At 47.5% G+C, this 10,598-nt stretch overlaps 1 protein-coding gene across 1 annotated transcript; it reads right to left on the reverse strand.

Annotated features, from left to right (window-relative positions):
• Nucleotides 1–2,442: 2,442 nt before the first annotated feature.
• Nucleotides 2,443–5,657, reverse strand: LOC107039044. The gene is made up of 2 exons (XM_015258482.1): nucleotides 5,304–5,657; nucleotides 2,443–2,796 (listed from the first exon to the last, which is right to left on the reverse strand). The coding sequence occupies exons 1-2, from the start codon at nucleotides 5,655–5,657 to the stop codon at nucleotides 2,443–2,445; spliced, it is 708 nt and encodes a 235-aa protein (XP_015113968.1).
• Between the last annotated feature and the right edge of the window lie 4,941 nt (nucleotides 5,658–10,598).

The raw sequence follows: 10,598 nt of genomic DNA on the forward strand, positions 1-10,598 counted from the left end.
GCTGCTTCCACTTCCGAGGGAAGTAACCTTCAGTTATGCATGCATTGTAAACATCCAAAAACAGCGCTGGCACTGCCTTAATGGCTGCTTTCAGCGCAATGTTTGGTATACTATCTGGACCAGGAGCTTTGGTATTGCCTACTCTACCGCATGCTTCCATCAGTTCATCTTCTGTGATAGGCGGGATGGCCTCCACCTCACATTGTCTTGGTAGCCGGTTGAGCTCTCTTTGTTGAACAGCACCGGGACGATCTTCTCCAGGAGCTGGGGACATGTCGGTGAGGGCATCGGCTGACTTCTCAGCCGGGACATCACGACCTTATAGGGCCTTCCCCATGTATCATTCTCAACTCCATCCACTAGCTCTTTCCAGCCTTGCCTCTTGCTTCACTTGATTGCCTTATTCAGTTTTCGGCGCGCACTCTTGTATTGGGCCTCCAGTTCTTCGGAGTTTGGGCTTTTCCTGCTACGTTGTGATAACCTCCTCTCCCTGAGGCACTCCTTACGGAGGATAGCGATTCGATCATTCCACCAGTGTACCGGTGGGAGCCGGCTTTGCGTACGCTTTCGAGGCACGCTAGCATCGCAAGCGTCCGTGTCTCCTCATGATCTCGCTGGCCTTCTCCATGGCATTTCTGGCATGGCATTTCATCGATTGGGCGAGCGTCCAGCACAACCAAAAACGTGTCAGGGTCCAAGTTGCTAAACTTCCAGCCAATTGTATTGGTTTTCGGGCATGCTTCTCCAACCCTCTGAACCGTCGATACCACCCATAGTATTGCACTGTGGTCACTGGTTGTGTAGATGTCCGCCACTTTCCAGGAGTAATCGAGGACCACGAGGCCACTGCTCATAAAGTCAGGTCCACAATCGAACTTGCCTCTCCAAGCATGAATGTTGGTTTTTCACCACTATTGAGGAAAACTACATCTATGGTTGACATAGTCTCCACTAGTGCTAGTGGTGGTATCTATTTCCCAGTGTTGTGTGGCCAGGCGTCTATATGGCTCCAAGATCAGCGCCAAGTCTATTTCCAGCTCACGCACAGTCTGCATAAGCAGATCATGTGCGGCCTCACAGCGATTGAGGTTCAGCTGGAGTACCCTCATCGTCGTTTGTTGCACATCGTCTGGTATGCTTCCCTGTAGACCGGGCATCTGCTGCTGCCAGCTACATGGGCATGATTTTTCACGTTCCCGTTCTCAACGCACAGAGCGCATCGGGTATCCTTCCGGCAGTTAGCAGACTTATGGCCCCTTTCTCTGCACCTGGTACAGAGTTTTGCTCGGTCTGCTGTGTTCGTGAATCTAGTGGCCAGGTGTCCATAGTGCCAGCACTTGAAGCACTTTACAGGTCTCTCCACCCTTCTTATCCGGCAATTGGTCCACTCTATGCGGATCTTACCGTGCTTACCTACGAGCTTCGCAGCCACCGTTGTTGTCAGCTCTACCGAAGCAGTTTCAGTGCCCCTGTATGCTTTGCGCAGCGACTTGATAGCACCAAGGGCTATGTCGCATCACTCCCTGGCTGCTTTTTGGAGTACTGCAAGAACTTCTTCCTTGGTCGTCGTCTCCTCAGTGTCCCTCAAGCTCTTCTTGGAGCCTTTTACTGAGGACTTCGGCATCATCCCCGAGGACATCAGTTATGGCCTTCTGTAGGCCCTGTCCTTTATCCGCTGTATCCTTTGTCAGGATAATCACCAGATATCCAGTGGTTGTTCTCCTGATTTTCTCAACACAGGCGGTGGTCTACTCGGCGGAGACATTCTTCTTCACCCGCCGTAGCATGTGCGCATACTTCGTTTTGTCCTTGGGGCGGAAAATCAGCGCATCAGATCTTGTCGCTGTTTTTATGACGTCTTCTTCTGCTACTGTGGTTTCTTCGGAGGCTGCGCTTTGCCTCGCTCCCCCTTCTTTCTCCCTCTCGCAGTCTGCCAATCCGTGTCCCTGGCAGTCTGCTCTGCATCAGTTCTCGTTGGAGGAGTTGGCCCTCCTGCCTTCGGCTTCTTCGGGGCCTTATTCTCGAGGCATGGTGAAGTTCGCTACCGCCGTTTGGCTCTGCGAGTGTCCCGGCTGTCCCCAGTGGTCGACCCCCCGTCGTCAGTCACTTCCGTGTCATGGGCAGACGTTTCGGTGACATAACGCTCTCGCACTGATACAGGCGTTCTCAAGGTTTGTGCAAATGAGGTAGTCGGAGGTTGCTGTGTTGCCTGCCTGTCCACCAGCTCCTTCAGCCTTCTGAAGGAGGGCTCAGATCACAAGGACCAATACCGACTAAACGCCAATCAGACTAATTCACTAACCTTTCAATCCCCTCGCGGCATCACCGTTAAGTATTACTTCGCGAGGGAGGTCTCAGCTATTTGCTCTTCCACGCTGTTTGTATCTAGTGTACGTCCACCTGTCCCGCTGAGATGATGGTTGCGGGGAGGAGGTTTCTCATCTATGCCAGAGGCTTGCGTTTGGGTTCCTCATTTCTGAGCTCCTTCATGACTTCGGCTGCCAAGTTACTCGTTGCGTCCCAGGCCGCCTGTGATGACAAGAGAATTTCCATCAAGTTCTCAGGCAAAACCTGCCTCCCAAGTGTGGACTCCCAGGTATTCTGTAACTCGGTGAAGCGTGGGCATATGAAAAAAACGTGTTCCGCGTCCTCATGTACTGCTGTGCAGGTCGGGCACAGCGGGGAACCCTCATGTTTGTGTTTATGAAGATAAGCCCTGAAGCATCCATGTCCCGACAGCATCTGTGTGAGATAATAGTTGACCTCTCCATGGTCACGATCCGACCAGACATACACCTTCGGAATCAGATGATGAGTCCATCTCCCTTTGGTAGAATTGTCCCATTTCAGTTGCCATTGCCTCAAGCTGTTTCGCCTCTCTTCTGTGGCCAATTCTTCGGGGCTCAGCGTTTCTGATTCCTTCCGCTGGTACAGGGATCTTCGCTCCACAGCTAGTACCTCTATCTGTTACATTCCTGCGATGACACACACTGCGTCCTCAGACAGCGTTCGGTGTACACTCGTGGCTCTCAGGGTACTCAGCCGATAGACTGGTGCAATCCTACGCCATGCTTCTTGCAACTGGAGTACGTCAGCTCAAATGAGAATGCCATACGTATGTATGTATATGTATGTGTACTTTTTTTCGATGTTTTTTTTGCAATTTTCTTTATAAGAGCTTGATGAAATTCCATGAATTTTTCCATGGATACAGACGTGAATAGGCTCTATTCATCGACACCAAGTTGATTAAAGTTGAATTATTCATCGAGTTTGTGAAATATTGGTATTTTTTCAAAAATCGATTTTTCGACGCTTAGTCCAAGAATTGTTATCAGAATGAAATGAATCATGGCTTAAAAAATTTGTATTGATAGCCTCTTGATTTTATCAGAATATGATGCGGATCGCATCGATCATGGTTGAGCTACAGCATATAGTTTGTGAGATTTTTCTTCATTTTTTTTTCATGACAAACTGGAAAAATTAACAGTCATATCAATGAAATCATTGCTCAAAAAGATTGTTTTGATGCTTTTTCGATGACATGCAAAGATGAAAACAGCATAACTATTTATTAAGTTCCATATTTGCAATACGAAGCGTTAGGTCATATGGAGGTCATATGGGGAGCATATGGGGGTCATATGAGGGTCATATATGGGCTATATGGTGTCATAAAAGTTGTACGAGGTCCTGTGGGGATTATATGAGATCATTTGGAAATTATCTGAGTTTATATGGTGTCATAATGGGCTCTTATGGGATGATACAGGGTCATATGGCATTATATGGAGGTTATATCGGGTTATATGGAGTCATATTATATATAGGCGTTAAATGAGAGCCATATGGAGTCATATGATGTTCTGTGGGGTCATACGGGATTATATACAGTGATACGTAGTCATGTGGGGCCACATATAGATGTCACATGGAGCCAGATGGGGTCCTATGGGTTTTCTATGGACTCATAAAAGGTACTATAGGAATCATAAGAGAGTCATATGGGTGTCGCTTTTCAAAACAATAACAAATAAGAGTAATAAATTTCGAAAATAGAGAATCCATTCGGAAGCATATTGCTAATTTGTTAGTAACATAAACTATACCCATATACAGAAAATGCGACTATCCACTTGTGTTTTTTTTTCAAAATACTACCCTCACTACCACCTATCGAGATAAATCAAAATGTGAATACCCGTCCATATAAAGTTTCCGAGATATTCACGGTTTTCAATTTTTTTCATCTCATAGTGAATTTGACGTGCCGTAATCCGCGTAAAAGTTTCAATGAACCCCATAAAATTTTGGCTACTAATCAGTATTATCGGCTCTCACTTGTGAATACAATTTTGGGTCGATCGATTCGATACATTATGACATAGAGCAATTTATCTAAAAATCAGTTTTTTCTCTAAAATGACACATCGTCACTTTTTCGATGATTTTTGCATCTCGATGATTAAAAAAGTCATTCAACATTAAATTATGCTCAATTCTATATATATATTTCTTTATTTGGTTCCCCTAGGGGATACAAAGAACTTCCATTCCCCCCCGTACATACACATTATAATTTCTTTTCTAAAGCTATTACTAATAATATAATCTACTATTTACATTTCTTAATCTTATCAACTTATAACTACTATGTACAACTTAACCTACTGGACTGAAAGCGAGTGTTGATTGAGAAAACAAGTGCGACAGTGAGCCTCAGCGTGAGAGAGCGAGTGCAAGTGCGAGTGTCCCCCGCTTCCGGTCTCCGATGTTCCTCTGATTCTTCCAGAGCCCTATTCTCTTTTCATCCTCTCCTATCTCTCCCTGAGACCCTTCCCACAGCACCCCCCTCCCCTGCACACATCCGCGCTACCACACATCCCCCCTCACTCATTCACTGCCATTACCCCCTCCTTCTCCCATTCTATTATCCACCTTTCACCCTCTCCCTTTTCGTCCAGAATCTTCCGTACTTTGTCCCACTCACTCCTTTCTTCTCCCTCCTGATTTCTACACACCTCCAAAACGTGCGTCCATGTTTTCTCCCTCGCATGACATCTCCTACATATTTTCCTTTCCTCCTTCTCCCGTTCTCTCTCGCCTCTCATTCCATCGCCTAACCCGTATCTAGCCAGTCTGTTCCACCTTTCCTCCCCCCATTCTTTTTCCAGATATTCCGGGATCCCTTCTGATCCTACACCCTTATAGCACCTATTCGAGGTTGACTTCACTATCCTTCCCCATCTTTCTTTTCTCTGCCTCTCCCTATCCATCTTCTCCACTTCTTCAAAACTTACCCTCCCACACCCCCCTTCCCCCTTTCTCTCCATCAAACCGAACAGCCCCCTCTCCTCCCTGAACCTCCTCCTCTTCTCCTCCCATTTTGAGACTCCCTTCTTGGTCTCCCTTCTCTCTATTTCGCTCAGACAGATCCTCGCGATGCTACTTCCCTCTCCCCGTCTCAGCTTCTCCTCAAAATTCCACGCCCTCTTCGCCGCTCTTGTCCTCAGTTTATCCCTCTTCAATTCCTCCCTAACTAGGTATCCCGGCGTCCCCTTTCCTAGACCTAGTACCCATCTCATGTACCTCTCCTGCATCCTCTCTACCCCATCCATTTCCTTCCACTCCCAAATCTCCGCCCCGTACCCCATGACCGACCACACCAGCGTATCAAATAGCCAAATCCTCTTCTTCTAATCCCTCTTGAGTCTTCTTTTCCCTATCCCCCACGCCGGCCCCATAACCTTCCCCGCCTTTTCAATCCTACTCTTCACCTGCCTTTCCTGTCTCCCATTCCTCTGAAACCAATACCTCAGGTAACAGAATTCCCTTACCTCCTCCACCTCCCTCCCCGCCATCACCCATTTCCCTTCCTTCCCCTTTCCACCATCGAACACCATTACCTTTGATTTCTCCGCATTAATCGTCAACTCCTTCCTCTTCATATATTCTCCCATAAATCCCATCATCATCCTCATCCCCGCTTCATCCTCCGCTAACATGACCATATCGTCTGCATACGCCAGCGAAAAGATTTTCGTCGCTCCCAACGGTACTCCTCCCTTCCACCTCTTCCTCAGTTCCTCCTCCAGATTCGGCAGCAACATGTTGAATAAGATCGGGCTCAGCGGACAAGGGTGTCCCCTTGCCTAACCCCCCTCGCTGTCCAGAACTTCCCAGATACCTTATCCCCTACCCTAACCTTGCTCGCCGTCTCCCTGTAAATCTCCTTCACACTCTCCGTTAACCCTTCCGAAATCCCTCTGTCCCTCATCACCTGCCATAACACTTTCCTGCTCACTGAGTCGAAAGCCGCCTTCAAATAAACGAAACACGCCACCAACTTTCACCCCTTCTCCCCCACCTGCCTATTCACCAGGTAGTTGAGCATGAAGATATTATCTATCGTGCCCATCCCTCTCCTGAAACCCGTTTGGTTATCCGGCACCATCTCCTTTTCCTCCACTTCCCTCTCTAATCCCTTTGTCAACACTGACGCATACACCTTGTACAGTGTTTGCATCAGTGTGACCCCCCTGTACTCCTCCACCCTCTTGCCCTCCCCTTTCTTTACTATTGGGGCCAGCAGCCCATCTTTCTACTCTGCCGGCCAACCTCCACCCTTCCAGACACCATTACATATCCTCCACGCTACCCTTTTCATCCCGTCTTCCCCTTCTTTCCAGATCTCATTCTCTATCTCATCCTCTCCTGTCGCCTTTCCCCCTTTCAGCTTCTTTATCACCACTTCCACCTCCTCGTATGATAAACCGTCCCCTCCCTCATCCCATCCACCCCTCCTACTTTCCCCTAACACTCTCCATTCTATTTCTCCTAACAGCCTCATAAAATAGTCCTTCCATTCCTCCAACCCGATACTTTCGTTTACCTTCTTCTTTGTTTTCCTCTCCCTATTCACAACCTCTCACACTCTTCCCTCCTCAACTGCCCTCCCCACCTTCGCTTCAAACTTTGCCCACTCCTCCTCTTTCTTCGTCAGACATAGCTTATTATAATCCCTTTTCCTAACCCTATAATCATCCCTCGACACTTTCCCTTTCCTCGCCTGCCTGAGAGTCCTTCTCACCTCCTTCTTATTCTCCTGGCACCCCACGTCCCACCAGTCTTCCCAACGCTTCCCTTTCCTTTTCATCTCGCTCTCTATCCTACTTTTGATCTCCTTCACTTACTTCCTTCACCATCTCATCCACCGAACCCTCCCCCCATTCCACCTTCTCTAATTCTCTTCTCAGTTTTTCTCTCTCCTCTCTCTCCCAGAAAGATACCTTGGGTGACTTTCTACTTCGCTTCGTTCTGGGTCCCCCTGCCCTCCTAGACTCCTCTCCTTTCACCGTTACCACCAATGGGAAGTGATCCGCATCACATTCCTCTCCCACCACCATACTTTCCACTATTCCCCTCCCCCTATCATCCGTCAGTACGTAGTCTATGACCATCCTATTTACTCCTTCCTCTCTTGTGAATTCTCCCTCCTCATCCCCCTTGTGGTTTCCATTCAAAATCGTCCATCCCGTTTCGCCCAGCGCTTTCACCAGCATTTTTCCCTCTTTATCCACCTTCCTCTTATCCTTAGACCTTCTTGACTCTCATCCCCCCCCTTCTTCGTCCTCCACCAGTCCCCCTTCCGTTCCCGTCGCTGCATTAAAGTCCCCCCTATCATTACTATCTCCTCTCCCTTTCTCTCCATTTCTTTCTTGACCCTCTCCATTTTCCTGTCCATATCCCTATTTACATATACCTATACCTATTTACATATACCCTATTACTCTGCATGTTTCCTTCCTCAGTCTTATATTCCCCTCTATCCACCCCTCCGTCTCTTTTCCTTCCTTCTCGATTCCTTCCCACTCTTCGCCGTCGCTCAACTCCTTCCTTATTCCTATCAACATTCCTCCCTTCGCCCTCCCTTTCGTATAATCACTTGCGGCTAGTTGTACTTCCCACCAGTACCCGTCAGGCAGTCTCTTCTTCACCCTCTCCCAGCCTGCCTTTTCAGTCCAAGTCTCCATTAACACCAAAACGTCCCCCCTCCTCATCCTCTACCAAAAGTTTTTGTCTTTCCTTTCTAATCCCCTCACATTCCAAAAAACTATTCTCACTCCCTCCTTACTTCCCGTTTCAATCCTGCCCCCCCTTCCCAACTGACTATTTGATCCTCCCCCCCCCCTGGCTGCTCGATCAGTTGTCTCCATCTCTCTATTATCTACCTCCTCTGTCCTGTTACCCACCCTTCTCTGGCCCTCCCTTCTCACAACCTGCCATTCCTCACCCCTTTCATTCCATAGTTTCTCCGTTCTTTCATCGATAAGCCACCTCTCTCCATCAATCCACATCATTCCCTTTCCCACCCTTACTCTCCTCCCTTTCCTTCTTTCTATTCCTTCTACGCGCTCCAGTCTCCACTGCATCCTCCTTTTCATCCACGTTAGATCGTTATCCCCTCTGGCCTACCCCTCAGTTTCGCCCTACCTTCCATCACCTTCCTTTTCTGACTGGGGTCCTCCAGCTCTACCACTACTGTCCCCCTCCCTTGCCCATCCTTTCTCACCAGTTTTCTTATTCCCTTCACCCCCACCTCGACCTCCAACACCCCTGTCAGCAGTTCCACAACCTCCTGTCTTCCGTCCTCTTCTCCCAGTTTAATCTTTCTCACCACCAAATTCTTACTTCTCCTCTCCCTTTCCCTTTTTTTCTCCCACCATTCCAGTTCCCATAGTCTTTCCTTCAGTTTCTCATTTTCTCCGCACACCTGCCCCCCCACCTCTGCCCCCTTCTTCCTCTTTTCTCAACTGTAGTTCCCCCACCATTTTCTCCAGAGCTTCCACCTTCCTTGCTTTTCTTTCCAGCGCTTCCAACCTCTTCCTTACCTCCGCACCCTCCTCCTTATTTTCTCTCCTGACTTCCACCACTATCTCCCAGAATTCATTCATTCTCTCCCATAGAAATTTCTTTTCCTCTTCCCATCTGCCTTCCCACTTCTCCCATTTCTTATTCACTATTCTAATCTCCTCCCTGACCCCCCTCCCCTCCTTCTTCGGCTCGTGCAGCTTCGAGAACGTTTTCTCCTTAAAACTCTTGAGAAAACTCTCCATCCTTTCCACACTCTCCTAATATCCTCCTTTCCTTTCCACCCTTCTTGCTTTTCTCTCCTCCCCCTCCGCCCCGCTCTCTTCCAATCCCACCACCCTCTTACTACCTTCGCTATTCTCCGACCTGTTTCCCCTCCGGCCGTAACCCTCCCTTTCCTCCTTCTTCCATGCCTCCAGCGACGACAGAGATCTGGTTCTCCCCCCAATAACCCTACCAAGCCTCTCTAGCCTCTCCAAATTCGTGGGTCTCCCTCTCTTTTTCTTCCCCACCTCTGCCCCCCGCTCCCCTCTTTATCAGAAAGGTCCGACAACTCTATCGAAGACTCATACACGGTCTCATTTTGGCCTTCTCCACTATCCTGCTCATTCCCCTTCCCGCTCAAATCTTCCCTATCCTCCTCTCTCGCCCCTCCTTCGTCGTCACTACCCGTTCCCACCTTCCCTCTCGCCGGTATCTCCATCGACCTCGACGACACCACCACTGAGCGAAACAAATGACTCATTTTTCTTCCTTATCCTTCTCACCTGCTCTACCGACCTGTCCGAACGTTAATTGCCCTTATCACCGCTTCTCTCTATCTGTCGCTACCTTCCCCTTTCCACGTCCTGTCTCCCACCAAAACAACACCTATCCCCCTCCTCCCCTTCGCAACCAAGATCAACCTAGCTCTTTCTCCCCTGAAGCCACCCCTAAATATCCCTCCAATCTGTTGTATCACCGTTCACCACCCTCTCTCCCTTACACCAGTTCTCCCTACACCGCCCAAACCCCCGCGCTTTCTTCCTTTTCTCCCCCGTTCACTCCGTGCCAAGCTAACCTCCAACTCGCCCACCACACTTTTAACCCTTCTCCACCTCCTCACATTCCAAACACACCACTTTCACACCCCTTCACACACCACTGCTCCCTTCTTCCACCCGTTCCCGCCCTCTGCCCACCCACACAACCTCTAAACCTCTTCAAAAGAGCAAAAAACCCAAGCACTGTTTATACCTGCCACACTCTCCTCGCAGACCGGAAACGGAAGTTCTATGCTCATTTCTATTTTATATCATATTGTCAAATATTAGTCGGTTTCATAATAAATGAATGTTTATTACAGATTTTGTGGCGAAAAAGATAATAAAAAGAAATGCAAACAGGCGTGACGCCTCCGCGGAATAGGATTAAAGATAAAATGATAATAGTTTTTGCAATGCTAATTAATCTCAACTACCCTTTATGATTGATGCTATCCCTTTTAAAAAAATCCAGGTGTAACGAAAATTGTCATTGTTTTTCGCCGCATAACTTAACTTTTTTAATTAAAAATTTTTTTTTTCAAATATGTATATATATTACATATATGGAAAAAATATATATACAATAAAAAAAATTATTATTGAAAAAAATTTTAATTAAAAATTAAAAATTGAAAATTTATATATATATATATATATATATATATATATATATATATATATATATATATATATATATAT

This window comes from Diachasma alloeum, unplaced genomic scaffold, assembly GCF_001412515.2.
Source record: "Diachasma alloeum isolate Michigan unplaced genomic scaffold, Dall2.0 Dall_scaffold_00290, whole genome shotgun sequence".
Taxonomy (NCBI): domain Eukaryota; kingdom Metazoa; phylum Arthropoda; class Insecta; order Hymenoptera; family Braconidae; genus Diachasma; species Diachasma alloeum.

What these genes read in the sequence shown, in the direction of transcription:
- LOC107039044 (XM_015258482.1), bottom strand. Translation starts at nt 5,657, where the DNA reads ATGGGGTACGGGGCGGAGATTTGGGAGTGGAAGGAAATGGATGGGGTA. An exon ending in GGGAAGGGGGGTGTGGGAGG is followed by an intron (nt 2,797 to 5,303) that starts GTAAGTTTTGAA and finishes CTGATTCCGAAG; the next exon opens with GTGTATGTCTGGTCGGATCG.